This window comes from Lactuca sativa, chromosome 8 (assembly GCF_002870075.4).
Source record: "Lactuca sativa cultivar Salinas chromosome 8, Lsat_Salinas_v11, whole genome shotgun sequence".
Classification (NCBI taxonomy): Eukaryota; Viridiplantae; Streptophyta; class Magnoliopsida; order Asterales; family Asteraceae; genus Lactuca; species Lactuca sativa.
The window spans coordinates 303,431,592-303,450,886 of record NC_056630.2 but is presented as its reverse complement, the minus strand read 5'-3'; the positions used below and the strand labels follow the sequence as shown (position 1 = coordinate 303,450,886).

Here is a 19,295-nt window from a genome sequence, read left to right as displayed (position 1 = left end):
AATTCACATATATTCAAATTAAAAGTGAAATTAGCAAATGAACTTACCTTTCTTCAAGAAATGGAGTTAGAAATTGGTCCCAAAAGCTTTAACCACACCTAGAGAAATTTGCTTGGAACAATGTGAGGAGAAATTTGCTTCTAATCCAAAACAACACCACCAAAAACAAATATATGAACAATTTATTACCATTCAATCACTATATGAAGCTAAAAATCGAAATTAACATACAAATTGAAAAGGAAATTACAAAATCAACTTACCTTTGTTGAAGAAATGGAGTTAGAAATTGGTCCCAAAAGATTTAACCACACCTAGATTCTTAATAGGACACAATGTGGGAAGAAATTTGCTTGGAACAAGCAAATAGAAGTGAAAATCGGAAGAAGCTGGAAATGGCGAAGGAAAGAAGCGCAACAAACAGAAAGCAAATGGAGAAATGAGGGTTCCTTGTGCGTTTTTTTATATGCGAGAGGCAATAGCAGCGACACCTTTAGCGGCGACAGGTAGAGCTTTACCGGCGACTTTTAGCAATAGCGGCGACAAACTGGAGGGAAGGATACCACGTGTTTTTTCGTTAACTATTAGCGGCGACTTTTTTAACTCTTTAGCAGCAACAAATATGTCGCCGGTATTAGGTTAGATAGGATAAAACACCCCACCCGTTGGATTAGATATCTCATCGAACGGTAACAGAGGGGGAAAGCGCGGATCCGGGTGCCAACCCTTTACCGGCGACACTATTACCTGCGACAAAGGGCTTTAGCGGCGATAATATCTAGAGTCGCCGCTAAAGTCCCTTGTCGCCGGTAATAGTGTTGTCGGTAAGGGTATATTTCTTGTAGTGTCTCGAAAGAGTGGGTGTCTTTGATATTGTTAAAAGAAGAAAGTGAAAGCATGCACATGGGTAATTTGATCAATGCATAATTCAAACAAAAGTTGCCAATTAGATATAGGGACCTGCGTAATTGGTCTCAAAATTGAACCTTGATGATTAAAAGAAACAATATTTGTTGCATGGGTGCATGAAACGAATGGAAGGATTTTTTTGTCTTGTTCTTCACGTGAGTTGGTTGGGTGTTCAAGCATGGTGAGTTTTCTTGTCGGTTATTGTCATTGAGGAGCGGGTGTAAGTATTGGCTGTAATTTTTTTGTGATAAAAGAAGGATAGTGTGTGTGCTTTTACTTTTGCAGTTTAAATGTTTAACTAAAGGAGTTCATATAACAAAATATGTCAAGACAAAATTTTCACGTTGATAGTCTCTTATCATTATATAGTTATAAAGAAAACATTTTTCCAAGCATCACATTCATTTGAAACTCCTATGTATTTTTTCTTTCACCACGTTCATTTGAAACTCTCATGACTTTTCAAATTCTTTCTAATAATAATTATAATTTGGTTAATTAAGTTAAATAAATATCAAACCTAAAGTGTAATGATATATAAACTAAATTTTAATATTAAAATAATATATTTATTTCTACTTATAAATTTATGTTTTTAACTTTCAACATATTATATTTAATTTATTAGTTTTAATATATTGTTGGATGTAAACCATTATCATTTTTAAGATACAACTTTGGAACAATTTGTATAAAATACTTAAATTATTAATTTAAATATAAAATTATAAGATCAACTTAAATATAAATTTTAGTTTAACTTAAAACTCAAAGAATATTTAGTAAATAGTTAAAAATGATAAATTGTAGTGTCTTTCTAATAATGATTATAAGTTATGGCTTTAACTTTTAACATATTATACTTAATTTATTAGATTTAATATGTTATTATATATAAATCATTATCAGTTTAAAGCTGCAACTTTTGAATAGTTTGGACAAAATACTTAAATTGCAAACTTAAATATACCATTACAATGTCAATTTAAATATAAATTTCAGTTCCACTTAAAAAAGCAAAGAATAATTTGTAAATATTTAAAAGTGATAAATTATAGTGATTAATGCAAAACTAAATTGTAATCTCAAATTAATTAAAATATTTCCTAAAGATAGTTTTATAATCGTTAAAAGTTTTCAAATAAGTAGTTTATAATAAGTTACAAAAAACAATAGTTAAAAATAACTCAATATAAATGTTTATATTGTTACCTTTAAAATCAAAAAATAATGTTTGATGTTTTAAATAATTATAATGATAGAAATTAAAACATTAACATATAAATTTTAAAAAATTAATTAAGAATAACAACAACTATAAATAACATTAAACCATATATTATATTTAAATTTATTCATGTGTAACTCACGAGTAGAAGTTATCCAAACGATTAAGATTAAGAAGTTATAATATATATATATATATATATATATATATATATATATATATATATATATATATATATATATATATATTATCGTATAATTGAAAGTAATCAATATATTATATCAATTTAGTATACGAATTATTATATTAAATTTAACGACGACGTTACTGTTATATTTAAAAAAAATATATATTTGTAAGGACTTCAACTATATAGGTGTTATCACGCATTACAATGTGAACTTCAATATAAATTTTTGTTCCAATTAAAAAACCAAAAAATATTTTGTAAATAGTTAAAAGTGATAAATTGTAGTGATGAATGCAAAAACTAAATTGTAATCTCAATTTAAGTAAAATATTTCATGAAAATATTTTTATAATCGTTAAAAGATTCTAAATAAGTAGCTTAAAATAACTTACAATAGCAATAGTTAAAAATAACTCTATATAAATGATTATATTGTTAATTTTAAAATCAAAAGTAACGTTTGATGTTTTTAATAATCATGATGATAGAAATTAAAACATTAAGCAGATAAATTTTAAAAAATTAATTAACAATAACAACAATTATAAATAACATTAAACTATTTATTATATTTAATTTTATTCATGTATAACTCGCGGGTAGAATTCATTCAAACGATTGAGATTATGAAGTTATAGTAGATTTATATATTATTATATAATTCAAAATAATCAATATATTATATCAATTTAGTATACAAATTATTATATCAATTTAGTATACAAATTATTATATCAAATTGAACAACATCATTATTGTTATATTTTAAAAAACATATATTTGTAAAAGACTTCAACTATATATGTGTTTCTACGCAACGCGCGGGCATTTGCCTAGTGTGATGTGCTTTCTGGATATCTCTCTAAAAGGCAACAGCATAAAAGCATTTAAAAGTCAAAGTAAAAAAAAGGTCATCTTTAATTAAGTTTTCTTTTTAGTCAATTTTTTTTTCAAATTCTGAATTAGCTTGTCTCTAGTTTTTGCATTAGTTTATATATATATATATATATATATATATATATATATATATATATATATATATATATATATATATATAGCTTAAAATAAAAAATAAAAAAATAAAAATAAAAATAAAAACTAAAAAATATAAAATAAAATAGTTCTGTTTTCTAAAAGTTTTTACTTAAATTTCTTTGAGTAAAATTTTCTTTTGTATTTTCGTTCATAGTTTTTAAATTTATTTAATTTTGGTTAGTTTACATTTTTTTCTTTTATTTTTATTTTGCTTTTGTAATTATGGTTTAACTATAAATTTCAAAAAACGTGTTGTGTAGGTCTTCTCAGATTATCTATGAACATCATAAATTGTTTACCCCCTAAAGTTTAATGTTGTGTTTGGCGTTCCAATTATCTATGAACATCAGAAATTATTTACCCCGTAAAGTTCTAATAGTCATGTCATTGTTGTGTGTGTAAGGTTCTTAGGTTTCATGCACCGATTTACAGATTGAGTAAGAGATAGCATGGAAGTTTGATCACGTGATGTGTCTTTTTCTTTGAAAAGAAAGTTTTAAGTTGGTCTTGGTGACAATATATATAATGTGTCAATACACATTTGGTTCATGATTTGCATAAACGTTGCTCCACTTTCATAAAATCGATGAGAAATTTCATTCTTTATGATCAATCATTGTGCTGACAAAGTGTCTCAAGAAGGTGCAAGAAATGAACCACAAAATTAGGGGGGGGGGGGGGGCAATTAATATTGACACAGGCATTTCATAATCCAAGCATATAACTTTGAATGATAAATTGTTCTTAGAAGCATGTTGATGTATGTGCCTAAATCTCTCTAAGTATCTCATCAGTATGACCGAGACCGACCAAGACCGTCTGCTGAGATGTCATTGAGTCACCCACTCATACTAATTGTTATGCATTTACATACCCTTTAACATGAGATTGCCTAGTCTTGATCAAAAAATTATTATAAGTCTTGGGTGTTTATTTCCTGATTAACTGTTTTATCCAAACCTTGTCCCTGGAAGCATGCTTGTCATATGCATCGATCTCATTGTCTGCTAAAACACTGAACATTGCCAAGTAGCTTAACCTGATTGCGTTGTAATCAGAGAAAGAGATACTTATCTGACCTTTTAATGACAAATGGTTATTGATGTACTTTACCTACTAGATTGAGGTATGACATGGTACGAATACGAATTAACTACGAATATATTCCACGGTTTTGACTAATCCGCCCAACAAATCTTCTAATACAGAACTTGATGATTTACTATATGATACCATACACTAATAAAGTTCGAAACTTTGTACCAATGTTTAAGCTATGCACCGTAGTTTATCACACACACCAATCCACTCGTGTCGTTAAATTCTTCTTAAAATCTTTATGATTCAGTGTCAACTACCAATCACTGATGAGAGCTTGAAAAATTTAGGTCAATGGGTATATCATATACGGTGATATATTATTAACACCTACCCACTCTTGCCCTCTTTCTTATAATAGAATTGGTTAATGATTCAACATATGAAACCATACGTTGATGAGACTACGCAAAATTGTGTACATGATCTACTATTGCAACAACACAATAGTGTGATACACCAAATCCTCTATTATCCTTTAACTTTTTTTTTGATGTTTTCTTTCATTTCAAGTTACTTACTATCTTCTTAAGAAACTCAAAAAAATAAAAAAAGGCAGTGATCATTGATGTTATCAAAAAAGGGGAGAAATGTTTAGTTCTGCTATGATGTCACTTGATCAATCACATAATTGCAGATACTCTTATAAGAAGAAGGTTATTTATCTAAGGGGACCAGACCTCAGATGTTGTTTATCTAAGGGGCAGAAAAATGTAAGGGGAGCATATATCAGCATATTACTTCATCTATATATTTATTCATTATTTCATTCTTTATTAATTTGGTTTTGATATCATCAAATAGGGGAGATTATTGGGAAACACATTTGTATAGAATTGATGATGCAAAATATATACATTATAGTTATAGTTTATTTGCTCATTTTAGACAGTCAGTCTTGTCTAAGTAAGTGTAAATGAAATAACTTACACAAGTTGATATGCCAGAGTTTGTTTATATAGTTAATATGAAGATATGATGATGGAAGTTTATTTATCGAAGACTGTAGTTCATCCCTTAATGACCAAATATCACTGGAGACACTATCAGCACCTAAGGCACTTAAAGTATTATCAACAAGAAGAGCATCATTCACTGCAGACTGATCAATGTGTCCATATGTTGAAGTACTTACACTGATGACACACTAATTATATGATCATACATGTTGAGTATGCAGGATGTATGTGTTGAGTATGCAGGGCGTACTCGTCCTGTTCCAAAACCCTAAAATTTAGGGTTGTGGCCCCTATTTAAGGACATTAACTCCTCTTGGACCTTCTTATAACCAACCTTCATCCCTCTTAGCACTGATATCAAAACCCTAACCCTTGAGTGTGAGTTTTGAAGCTTTTGAGTGAATTCTGGTGTTCTTGGTGGTGAATGAAGATCATTTGAGAATTAATTGTGCATTCAAGCTCTTGGATCCAAAATCTACACCTCATTCTTCATCTATATAAGGTATAAACCTCATACCTTGAGGCATGCTTTGCTAGATCTTGCTAGGGTTTATGTTTATGTTCATTTATCCCCAAACCTTAGTCTTTGTGAGTATGGACTACTCCTGACCATTTAAGCTGTTTTTATTGACATTTTTTAGTGCATGGTGTCATAAAAGCAAGCTTGGTCATTTCCTTTCATCCATGCATGAGTTATGGGATTTTTAGTAATGTTAGAAGTTAGGGTTTTGGCTTTGAGCTCTCTTTAGCCATACAAAGGCATAAAGTTGGCGACTATTGATTAGAATGCTTCTTACCGTCAGATCTAAGGTTGGGGTGAAGTGTCTTAATGATTAAGAGATTAAAAGTTATGAATTGAGTTTAGGCTGAGTACGCCATGTGTAGCCAGGCTTTGTGCTCTATGCCACGTGTAAAGCCTTGGTACGCAACACATAAGGTCATCTATGTTGACCTTTAACTTTTTGACTGAGTTTGACATTTGGTCAACTGTGAGGGTTTTGGTGTTGGAAAATGGTCTTTTTCCCAAATTGTGGATTAGACTTGGCTTAGGACTAGTTGAGTTTGGATAATTACATTAATTATTAATTAGGATTATTTGGTGCGATTAATAAGCGGAGTCTAGTTTCGGCAGTTTGGGTGGCAATTTGGGTGTGAGCTTTATGAGTCTTTCTTGCGAGGTGAGTCTTCTCACTATACTTACCTATGTGGTAGAATATATATGTTGACCAGCTGGATCTATTTGATGTTATAGTGATGTGAGTTACTGTGTGTGTTGAGACTTCGGGTAGTCTCCAACCCCCCCTCTAATATTTTAATTTCAAAAAACATTAAAAATTTGATTAATGAAGTAATTTCAATTTGAAGTACTCTTGACCCTTGATACTTAATTTCAATTTGAATAACGACTTCATCCATAACAAAACATTATCAGTGGTGGTTGTCGAAAAACATAGACATAGAGGAGGAGGGGGCTATTAATCTTATGGGGAGAGTTTAAGAGGATGTTTGGGTCTCTTCTAATATTATAATTTCTAAAAACATTACAAACTTGATTAAAGAGGAAATTTCAATTTGAAGTAACCTTAGCCCCTGACACTTAATTTCAATTTGAATAAGGACCTCATCTACAACAAAACATTATCAAAATGACCGAAATTTGCAATTTTTAAACCTTTTACCGGTTTAGTCAAATAAACCATTCCTACCATTTTTGCACTTTACTGTTTAAAGATTGACCCTAATAGACAAGAGAAGAAACGACTTTTCTAGAGAAAGGTAGAAAAAGGACATTTTTTTGTCCGTCGACTTTTCTAGAGAAAGGTAGAAAAAAGGACCTTTTTTTGTCCGTCTCACCAAGAAAATGATTAACATGTTAAAAATCCAACAAACGATAAATGTTTTTCTAATTAAATGAAAAACATGTTAAAATGCCAACAATTTAATTGAATAACATGCTATTTATCATTTCATTATATTTATCCACATAAGTGATTCATTTATATAATGGGAGCTCCATGTTATAACTTTGGCACACAATTTTGTTACCTTATTTCTTTTCAAACAAAAAATATATATATTTGGAGATTCTTCTAATGGCGTTTTCTACATTTTCTTTGTCCATTACAATCTTCTTAATGATTTTGCAGGTGTTATGGAATACTAGCATGTATGTGAATGGATGCTATACGTCCATCTTTAGCTTTGGTGACTCCCTGGCCGACACCGGAAACATTAAACAAATCGCCTCCATAACCCACACAGACGTTGAGGCTCTTCGGTGGCCTTACGGAGAAACCTTCTTTCATCAACCCACAGGTCGTGCCTCCAATGGTCGCCTCCTCATCGATTTCCTAGGTAACTCCTGTGTGTGTGTGTGAAAGTGATAGCTATTAAATGTGACTAGTAATGGTTGAGCCCTAGCTAGAACAACTTATATATTGCAGTAAACGGATAGATTTGATTGGACGTAGTTAAATTTATTTGTCCTGGATTAGACTCAACTTAGAGTTGTTTTGTTTGATCGAGGATTCAATTTGACTTATGGTTTAATGGATGTCTTATATGATAAATGAGATTCTAGTTGTCAGTACCATTGCATACATACATCAAATTTCGTTCATGCATTGACAAATACCTAAAGCATTTCACCGACCACGTTCCTCATATCATATACATGTCTGGATAAGCCAAATCCAGATGTGTAATGCTACGAGTGCCTTAAAAATTGACCTACATCTTGGAGGAACATTATCTTTGTATCAATCCTAGTGGTGGATTTAGATATTTGACATCTTGTAAATAGTATATAATAAACTATGTAGTTCATGTTCTAGGTGAATAAATTTTGATCTTTTCTTCTTCTTGAAGCTGAGAGTCTTGGGTTGCCATTGATACCACCGTTTCTGCATGACAAGGAGGATGACAAAGTGGTGGAATTTGGACAAGGAGTTAATTACGCGGTGGTGGCTGCAACAGCATTGGATACATCGTTTCATGAAGCAAGAGGGACCGTTAATGCGGCGGCAAATGTTTCTTTAGGAGATCAATTGAGATGGTTTAAACAATCATTGCCTTTTATTTGCAACAACACTTCAGGTAATCAAACATACATATGTGCTTCTACTGTATACAGTTGTGCTAACCATATGTGTGCAAAATATTTGTTATATATTGGGATTATAATATTTTCTAAAAAACCAAAGATTCTTGTTTATAGTTTTGAGATTCAATTCACAGTTTTTAGTGAGTACTTGTATTTATTATAATTGTTGGCAGACTGTAGAAACTTAATTGGGCGTTCTCTGATCCTAATGGGAGAGATTGGTGGAACCGATTACAACAATCCAATAGTTGGTAATAAACCAATCGACGAGCTAAATTCATACGTTCCACTTGTTATTGATACCATCATCTCAGCAGTTAATGTAACTACTCAAATCATTCAAACTATATTTTAAATTTCTTTTTCTAGTTTATGATTTTCTGTTGGAGTTGACTCTAATAGTTTTAAATACAGGAACTAATTAATATGGGAGCTCAAACACTGGTTGTTCCAGGAACCTTTCCAATTGGGTGTTCTGGTATGATCCTAACAAGCCATTTTTTTGAAAAAGAAGAAGAGTATGATAATAGAACCGGTTGCCTCATCAAGTTCAATACACTTGCTGAATACCACAATGAACTGCTGCAATCCAAACTAAACCACCTTCGAGAGATTCATCCGAATGTTATCATCATCTATGCTGACTACTACAATGCTGCCATGCAGATTATCCGTTCTCCAGATAAATTCGGTACTTTTTAATTTCTTGAACGGCCAGATTTATATTAAAAGGAAAACGAACCAATAACAAAAACAAAAATTACAAAACCACACCACCTACGAAGTTAATGTTGGATTTAATGCCTCAAAATATGATTAATATAAACTCACAAATATATGTCTGTGAATTTGATCAAAACTATAGCTCTCACTCTTCTGTTATGAATAAAGAGTTATGAATTTTATAGAGGGTAAAGGAGCTAAAAGATACTTCTATTATAATAATGAAACAAAACAGGTAGCAAATGAAAGAAAGCTACTACTACAACTCTACTACTCTAGCTATGTTATCTATTTAAATAATAAAAAAAAAAAAAGATACCCACGTTTTGAAACTTACTCCTAAAGCAAAGCACATATGGGGATGAAACCCCTCAAGAATCGGTCTCCCTTTGAACATATAAACCTTTCTTATTTTCAACGTTTATTATTTGTGGATATGTTAACGTAAACTCCATCTAGAAAACTGATACCGACCCGTACCCGGTACCCGTGACCCGATAAATAAACGATTAATTATCCTAACAGTTAAACAGTCCAATAGGAATACAAATACACTACACCAAACCTTTTCTTGTTGCCAGAATCCAGTCTCCCCCCTGTTTCGTGCATCATGATGCCCAATCTAGTGATCGGCGTACCCATGATAACCCAAAATCTTGTTGACGTAAAGAAACTTTTTATCCAATTTGAGACTCTACTCCCGTAAGCCATGAAGTATATTCAACCAATCTTGTTCACGTAAAGGAATATACACAACAGCAACTTTTCCCAATTTTCAAAATCTTCCAAACACAAACAAAACACCTTTTTAACGTGAAAAATATCTCAATCACACCAACACGTACCCTTTGATCTAACAATTAAGATTGCACCCCAAAACCTAAACAAATTCTATGAGTTCCCATGCATCCAATCCACCACGAACCATTTTCCAAATAATGAATGTGTGTCCTATGACACGAAGAATCAATCCTTTTACATTCCCAAATAGATGAACTACGCACTACCTTAAAGTGATAACCACTTACAATTGTTGAGACGTTGAAAATATAATCGAACGAATCCACATTAGCCGGAAGGAAATTAACCCCAACAATTTGACACCTATGCCCACATATAATTTTGCCACCAAACGTTTTACTAGTGCATGCTCCTTCCTTCTTCTTCATTCATACACAAAGGGCAACTATGATCATCAAGTTATACGTCAATTTCAAATTGACAATAGTAGGAAGTCCTTTTTTAAGAGTTCTCTAGATCAAGACATTAATTTTTCCACGGATCAGGTTATTCCACTTCCAATTTGCACAACAACCACGAAAAATCACATCATTTCATATGCCTTTACGATCCAACCGTGTCGAGATAGCCTTAAATTTATGCAAATGTCAAGCAGATTATCGAATTCCTCATTGGTCCTTCCAGCCCACCATTTGTTGAACCCCCTCCCATAAGAATTCTACCCCCTCATTATATTATTTTAGTCTTTGGGTCACCAGACAATCACTATTAGCTTCATTTGCAAAGACTCTTGGAAATGGATCTGCAAAGGCTGGTTTTTCACATATACCGCACTAGTTGTAGTTGTGTTCACAATCCTTATATAAATGGCCCTACAATATGTTGTATTTTGTTACATATTTCTCTTGTAATCTCTAATATCAGCAATGAGAGTGAACCTTTGAAACAAGGTATCAGAGCTCGTATCTTCTCCTAAAAATCCTCATTTTCCCTTCTTTCTCGACAACTTCCTTTCTTACTCAAGGCGGCACCACCTGCTCCACCTCCGCCCACTATCCTTGGGTGGACTTATTCGTCTTCTCTTCCAAACAAGGTGTTTGGTATTACCAATATCAAAACTCATATACCCTTGATCCTGGACTTAGATCGATTCAACTTTGATGGTCGGAAAAAACAATTTTCAGCACACTGTAGTTTTGATGTACTAACCCATGCGGACAACACCATGCTTAAGCCAACTGATGTAGAATGGAAGAAGATTGATGCTATTGTGAAACTCTGGTACGGTCTTTCAAAACCTATCGCCGATGATTTGACGATCAGCATCACTGTTAAAGATATGGGTGAATCTATAAGGCTTGTTTCAAGTCAATAAGGATGCAGAAGCTATGGTGGATAATAAATTGTGTAATGTGTCCATTAGAGATATTTGGGCCACAAGATCTTCACAAAAATCAGGGCAATGGCTGATTTAACTAAAAATATCGGATCCCCGATACTAGACAAAAACCTAGTCTTCGTTCCTATTGAAACATCCAAGATCCCATGCTAAATTTTTCATTATTAAAAATAATAAAACATCCATTTTAGAAAAGTTACATTCAAGGCAACCCATTTTTTCATAAACCATTATTCATAAATTAGAGTTAATAAGAAGACAATACGGAATCTCAAATCATAAATCTGCAGGTGTATGTGTATAGTCTCGTGTTTGCAATCCGATAAGTACATGCAAAATATTTAATCCACAAATATAAGCACAAATTTTATTGAGTTCTCCACAATATCTCATACAACACAACATAATAATCAACTAAGGGTTAACAACAACTTTGGGGACTATCAGTGGTCCCAGTGGGCTAACGACATGCCCTGTGGGTTAACAGCACACCTCACGGGTTATCAGCAACTCTAGGGATTATCAGCCGTCCCATGGACTCACAACAGTCCAAAAGTTATCAGAAAACTAGTTCACATATAATAGAAATCAATAAAGAATACCCAACTAGTTAACATGCATATACTACCGCATATGCAAGTATAGTGAGAAGATTCACCTCACAAGTAGCGCCTAAACACCACAACTCTCTCCTGGAAAAGACTGATCCTACACGGCACCTAACAACAATAAAGAGTACCCTCTAAGTCTACCCTCCAAAATGCTTAGTTTGACTAAAACTCAACCAATGCCGAAAGTCAATGGTCATAGTCAAAGTCAACAACCACCAATACTAACAACTGAACCTCATGTCATGACCAAACCTTGGTCAGGTCGTGAGAACGCACCACGAAGTGAACCTTCCTTGTTCATCTCACAAACGTATCAGGACAAGATAATCACGGGATCCTCCATCGTCATGTCGTGACACTCTCCTGATCACGACGTGACCACAGTCTGAAACATAATCCTAATGGTTTGAGTCTTTAATCCATTAACCCATTAACTCCAACTTTCCAGAAGGTTTTTCATAATCCAAAGGACCATAAAAATCTTAACTTTTTAGTCATGCATGTCCATTGCATGACTTGACCACTAACTAGGTCAAAACAAAGGACAATGAGGCCATGACTCAAGCTTGGAGTCCAATCCACCAGCAAACATCAGATCTGAAACGTATGCTTATCGAATGACCCCATGTTCTCTATCCACTGCCTGGCAGCAATGGGGGGTTTTTCACCCTCGAAGAACTCTGGTGCCCCACATCCTAGGAAATCCTTGAACGTGAGTGTACGGGCTCCATACTGCTCGGCAGACATCTTGGCTCGATAGAATCGAAAGCGCTCCTCCATGATCTTAATGATCCCTTCCTGGATCGTCTCGAACATCACTAGGTCACATGAAGGATACCTCGCATAATCTTTGACGCGATGAAATCGTGTAATCCCTCATCAATTGCTTTGGTACCAGAGCCCGAACCGGAACCAGATCATGAACCTTCTTCCCCACCTTGTGTCATCACCATATTGAAACACAATATACAAACAATCATTACACACAAAGACGTTCACACTCCAGAAGTTCCTCGGAATCATCATGACTTTCCCCAATTTGAGTGTGTGACCTATGCTTTTCAGTAGTTTGAGCTTAATACTACCTTCCACGCCTATCCATACTTTCCTCGATAATCATCTTGAATCCTCTAAGTTACCTTTTCATACCGATACTCCCAGTACCCCGCTAAACAACATGCCAATCACACTAAAGTACTTCCTAGGCTCTCCTAGGATTCCTATCTTACCTTTCCATTAACTGTTGAAAAACAACTACTAATCTCAACTAACTATTTCATGAAAACAACTACATGCAATAAAGCTAAGATAATCCTTCGACAAAAAGACTCAACCCTACAACGGCTAGACTTAGACGAGAGCTACGCAATAGGACCAAATCAATAACTCTGCGATTATTTAATATTTGTAGCATGTAACTTAACATATTCTTGTAATAATTAACTCACATCAATATAAGTCCCACAAAGCATAATGCGAGCAACATTCAAGCATCGAGTAATCGAAACTAGGGCACCACTAAACATATCATTCTATCAAACATCTAAAATCCATACTAGCATGCAGTTCTATAAGCTCAATCAACAAGCATATGAAGGCATATCTCCTACTATTCTATCATGCAATCCTGAGCAGAACCTTAGCCCTGATCTAGCATGCAATTCTCATATACTCATAGTAGAATAATAAACATAACACATGTATTGGTATTTTGGGAAATATTTACTTGAGCTTGAATGATTGCACGCATCACACCCCTTTTCTTTGTAGAAATATTTTTCGAAAATTTTATTTCATTCAAAAAAATTTCCAATTCCTCGGCTTGAGTTCAGACATACTCGAAAGTGTGCCCGAATCCCTCAAACCAAGGTTCTAATACAAACTTGTAAGGTTCCAAAAATTCTAAGTGATTTTTTTCTTTAAATCAACAAAAAACAACCATTCATTCAATTAGAAATCCCATCAAAGTATAAAAATATGTCAAATAATCATCAAAGTGCAAAACAAGTCAAATCATGTGGAACACTAGTGTATGTGGTACAATCATGTCGATATCTTCCCCTTGGAATCGGAAGTACCTGAAACCATGCATATAAAACCGTAAGCACAAAGCTTAGTGAGTTCCTCAAAATACCCCATACCAAACATAATCTCTGACACCGCCCAACATATAATCGGACCCCACCCAACATACATAACAGGCCCCAACCAACAAGCAAAATGGGTCCAGCCCATCATACACATGCAAGGTCACACAGATAGTTAGCATGAAACCTATTACAATCCAGTGGGCCGACATTGGTGCCTTCGTCCTATAATTACAGTGAAGAGACTCACCTCGATCGGTAAATGGATGGATCTCACACACGAGTTGTTGGTGCTAAATTCATTCCCATTAAACATATTCAAAACCAAACCCTAATTAGTAATTAAGGTAATACCCCACATGATTGGTCCAAATACGAAGACTAATCCCCATTTAGTAAAAATAACCAGTTTGCCCTTTAAGTCCTCAACCCTTCATAGTTGACCAAAGGTCAAACTGATCAAAAAGTCAACGTTCAATGCTCAATCAACTTACACCCTACGTAACCAATCTACTCCATGCGTAGAGCCACGACATGAATACTTAGAGTATGCTCTACATAGCACACAGTCAAGCCCAAAATATAATCGGGCCCCACCCAACATACATAACGGGCCCCAACCAACAAGCAAAATGGGTCCAGCCCATCATAAACATGCAAGGTCACACAGATAGTTAGCATCAAACCTATCACAATCCAGTGGGCCGACATTGGTACCTTCGACCCATAAGTACAGTGAAGAGACTCACCTCGATCGGTAAACAGATGGATATCACACACGAGCTATTGGTGCTAAAGTCACTCCCATTAAACATATTCAAAACCAAACCCTAATTAGTAATTAAGGTAATACCCCACATGATAGGTCCAAATACAAAGACTAATCCCCATTTGGGAAAAATAACCAATTTGCCCTTCTAAGTCCTCAACCCTTCAAAGTTGACCAAAGGTCAAACTAATCAAAAAGTCAACGGTTAATGCTCAGTTAACTTACACCTTGCATAACCAATCTACGCCATGCGTAAAGCCATGACATGAATACTTAGAGTATGCTCTACATAGCACACAGTCAAGCCATTTCCATTTTTAGCTCTTAATCCATAAAGAGCATCCATCTATTGCTCAGATATGGTCCTAATAAAGGTCTAGAGTGATAAAGTTCTTAACTTTATGCCTTTGAATGGCTAAATAGAACTCAAATCCAATATATAGTTTCCTAACACCTTCTAACTTACAAAAACTCTTGCATTGATGAAAGGTAGCAACTAAGATGCCATTTTTATGACATATGAACCTTAGAAACTTCAGAAAACACCAACCCTAAGGTCCGGAGTAGCTCATACTCTCAAGAACCAAAATCATGGGACAATAAGCATGAAAACTAGGAAGCTAATGTGATTTAACATAAGATTCAAGCATTATACCTTTAGGAGTTAAGAAAAGAAATGTAGGCTCTGGATCTACAAGCTTGAGCTTCAACAATCAACAATCTTGGACTTCTCCTTTTTCCAAAATGCACCAAAACATATAAAAAGGCTCAAGATTTGATGTAGGGGATTAGGGTTTCGAGTTAGATGCTTAAGAGGGTGTATATTGATGATAAGAAGGACCTCAAGGTATTAGAGTCCTTAAATACGAATCAAAACCTTAGAATTGGGGTTTTTCTCAGTCGCAGCTACACCCATGTGTAGCTTATTAAAAATGTGCCCCTTCATTAGCCACTACGCCATGCGTACCTACCTTACGCCCCGCGTAGGGTAAAACTCCCATCTTCTACCTCAACTTCAAACATCCATAACTTCATCGTTTCAACTCTGTTTTCGGCGTTGTTTATATGCACAGAAAATGTATTAAAGAGCCCAAAATTGTATTTAATTACGTTTGTCTAAACACATGTCGAACTGAAACCCTTATCCATGCAAGAAACCTATCATATAACTTTTCCCTTTTCTACCCTTCAGTTCTAGCACACAAATCAAGGGCTTAGATCTCACACCCAACATTAAAAACCTTCAATGAGGTCTAAAGTTTAATTCTTCAAAACCTAAAAGCCTTTACATGATCGAATTTCGGTCCACAACCCCGAATTAAGAATCAACTCGAAACAGGGTGTTACACTCCAAACCTAAGACCACTTTAAGTCTCTCGGATGAGACATTCGTTATGATTTTATAGACACAACCAATAAGATAAGTTGGTCTATATTTACTCACTAAGAATTAATAGTTCATCAACCTTCGAGACTAAGGTGATGAATGATGAGGTAGATCCTTTGTTAATGAATGATTGCCTTTCAAAGTGAGTAACTGCTAAAAGGATATCATTACCTTGATGAGATAGATCCTTTTCCAATGGATTAATAGTGACTAACGCTTTTAAGAAGAAAAGGAGAAGCCATCGGGCCACGTGATATATCTATAATATACCCTAGTACTGACTTCTTGACTTCGTCAACTGATAATAACTTTTCTAGAGTCGTAACTTATGATATTGAGAATTTCCTAAGTTTACTACTAAAAATCTAGGTCTTGAAAATTTATTGGACTTAAATAACTTAAACACGGCCACCTTAACTGACAGATCAACAATGCAACTTTTGTTAATGGTAAGGTTGTGAAGGCTATTAATCCTTTTATTTTTGTTTCTAATTGTATGGAAAAAATCCAAGTATTTGTCCCCCTTGACCCTTATTTCACCTCTCCTTTCATTTCAAGTCAAACCAACTGAATTCCTCCTTATTTATGCGATTTTGATATGGTGAAGATTTCTCTCCAGTCAATTCATTTCTTATTTTATTTCACTCGACACCATTCGGAATCTCATCCATCATATTCGATAACTTCATTTCTGCTACCTGATTTTGTTTGACTTTCAATATCCAAGCACGAATATGATTCTTTAGGTTTTTTAATTTTTCTGAGACGATGTCGAAATGAGATTAGGAAGTGGGATCCATCTACCTAATAAACCATCTATTTGAAACCACCACAACTAAATCATTATCTGTTAACCAATAGTTAATATTATTAAAATAATTAGGACTAAAATCTACCTTATCAATCTGTGAACATGATGATCGGGATCGAAAATGATCTGGTAGAATAGTTTCATGGAAGTGGATTACACATGCAGGAATTCTAAAAAAAATCATGAAACAAAGACTTTGTCTATCTTGCTTAATTTAGCTCCATCAATTGACATTCTTCTAAAGCCCTTCCTTTCATATTCAGATCTACAAAACAATATTTTTTTTATGAATTTATCAAAGTAGCATACACTCGTAGGGGAAAAAAATTAGCATATCCTTTCATTGTCTTTTCTAACATCTGTAAATCGTTGAATATTATCCATCAACCTTCCTTGTTACTCTCAATTAGCCTACTAATTTCTCCCCACAATAATTTCTTATCATATCAAGCTTGTGGAGCATATATATTGATAAGATAACTATTTATTCTTATGTACCCATATGCTTTTTATTGCTAGGAAGAATTCTTTCATTATACCCTCGACCTTGTGGAATAACAGAAGGTTTAAATTGAAAATAGACCACCTAGTTTCCGATTTGGAATTACAAGGTGAAATTTCATAATTTCTAATATATCATTTTCATTACTACACACAGTGAAACGTTCTTCGGTACTAATTTCAATTATTCTTTTAACTTCTGCATCTACATCATAAATTGATATTTCACAGTTATCCATAGATGGGACTAATGAGTTTACTTTGTCATTGGCCTTATTTATTTTGTTGATTCGAACGATCTTTGAGTCACTTTGAGAGCCAAACCATCGTTCTATGAACCAAGAAACAATACTAATTCATCAAGTTCCCCCTTCTTTTTTTTTCTATCTTTCTTGAACGCTAATCCACTAGGCTTGTTTCTCTTTCTTCTCTTTCTACCCCTATTCTTGTTGGTTTTTAATTTATTTATTTTTTTCAATCAACGTTAGGTCACCATACAAGATATATGAAAGGGTATCCATCTTTAGACTTGTGTTAGATTTCTTAGCTCTAGTTCATTTAATTTTTCATGAATGATCTAAGTTAATTGAATATGGATTTTAATTACTACTTCCCTATCACTAAACTTGTACACAATATGTTATAAACTCAAATCACTTTCTTTTGCATCGATGGGAGTCTAGTTGTTCAGGTCCAAAATTCCAAAAATTAGATCTGATGTTTAAATATTGGAACAACCAAAATATTTTTACTGCTACAAGATTACCTTATTACTTGTTAATTTAGGTCTTGGTTTTCTTCTTCTGATGGAATTCAAAATATTGCAGGATTCATAGAAATGGTTCTGAAGTCATGTTGTGGTGGAGGAGGTCCGTATAATTATAATCCCTTGGCGAAATGTGGATATGAATTTGCGACTACGTGTGTTGATCCCAATATGTATGCTTACTGGGATGGAATACACTTTACAGAAGCAGCATACCTAATACTTTTCAAAAGTTTATTTCAAGGCCCATATACTACACCCCAATTTAATTTGTTGTGTCCTTCGTCAACATTCAAAGACGGAGTTGGGTTATCGGGTTCACAATTGCAATAGAGACCTCTTAGAACTGGAGTCGAAAAGGGAGATGTGCATTTGCTAGAAAAAAATGCAATATATAGTTAAAATAAATAATAAGGACATGGCATCTACAATCCACATTTAGAGGAAACGTGAAGGGGGTGCAATTAATGTATTATAAGGAATAAATGGTTATGGAGTTCAATGGTCATTGCATCATTCACTGAGAAATAATAAATTGTTTTAAGGGTACGTTTGGATTGCTAGATTCTCTTTGTGGGATATGTAATCTATCAAACCATTTGGAGTTAGATGGATTTAGACTTATAAAGACTCAAATGGTATTGTGTGTTTGCATAATATTTTGAACATAATTAAAATTCATTATGTTTACAATAATGTTTGGTTTATAAAAGATTTTGAATGTATTTCTGCCATGGTTCTAAAGGGCTCTTCATGATGCCATTACTGCACAATACCCTTTAAGGTCATGCACTGTGTGTCATAAAACCCACATACAACACGCAAATGTGTGTCAAGGAAGGCTCTGTCATAAAGGAAGACGAAACACATTTACGTAACATAAGCTTACAACATGCATTTACGACGTGCATAGATGACACACAATGTGTATCAAGGAAGCCCCTGACATAAAGGAAGAGGACACACATTTGCGTGTTG

At 33.9% G+C, this 19,295-nt stretch overlaps 1 protein-coding gene across 1 annotated transcript; it reads left to right on the top strand.

Moving 5' to 3' along the window:
• The first annotated feature begins 7,431 nt into the window (after positions 1-7,431).
• On the top strand, positions 7,432-19,042 carry LOC111913701 (GDSL esterase/lipase At1g28610). Its single transcript, XM_023909416.3, has 5 exons — positions 7,432-7,774; positions 8,288-8,515; positions 8,696-8,844; positions 8,937-9,213; positions 18,379-19,042. Exons 1-5 carry the CDS (start codon positions 7,513-7,515, stop codon positions 18,648-18,650), a joined length of 1,188 nt encoding a protein of 395 aa, XP_023765184.1. The 5' UTR covers positions 7,432-7,512; the 3' UTR covers positions 18,651-19,042.
• The last annotated feature ends 253 nt before the right edge of the window (positions 19,043-19,295 follow it).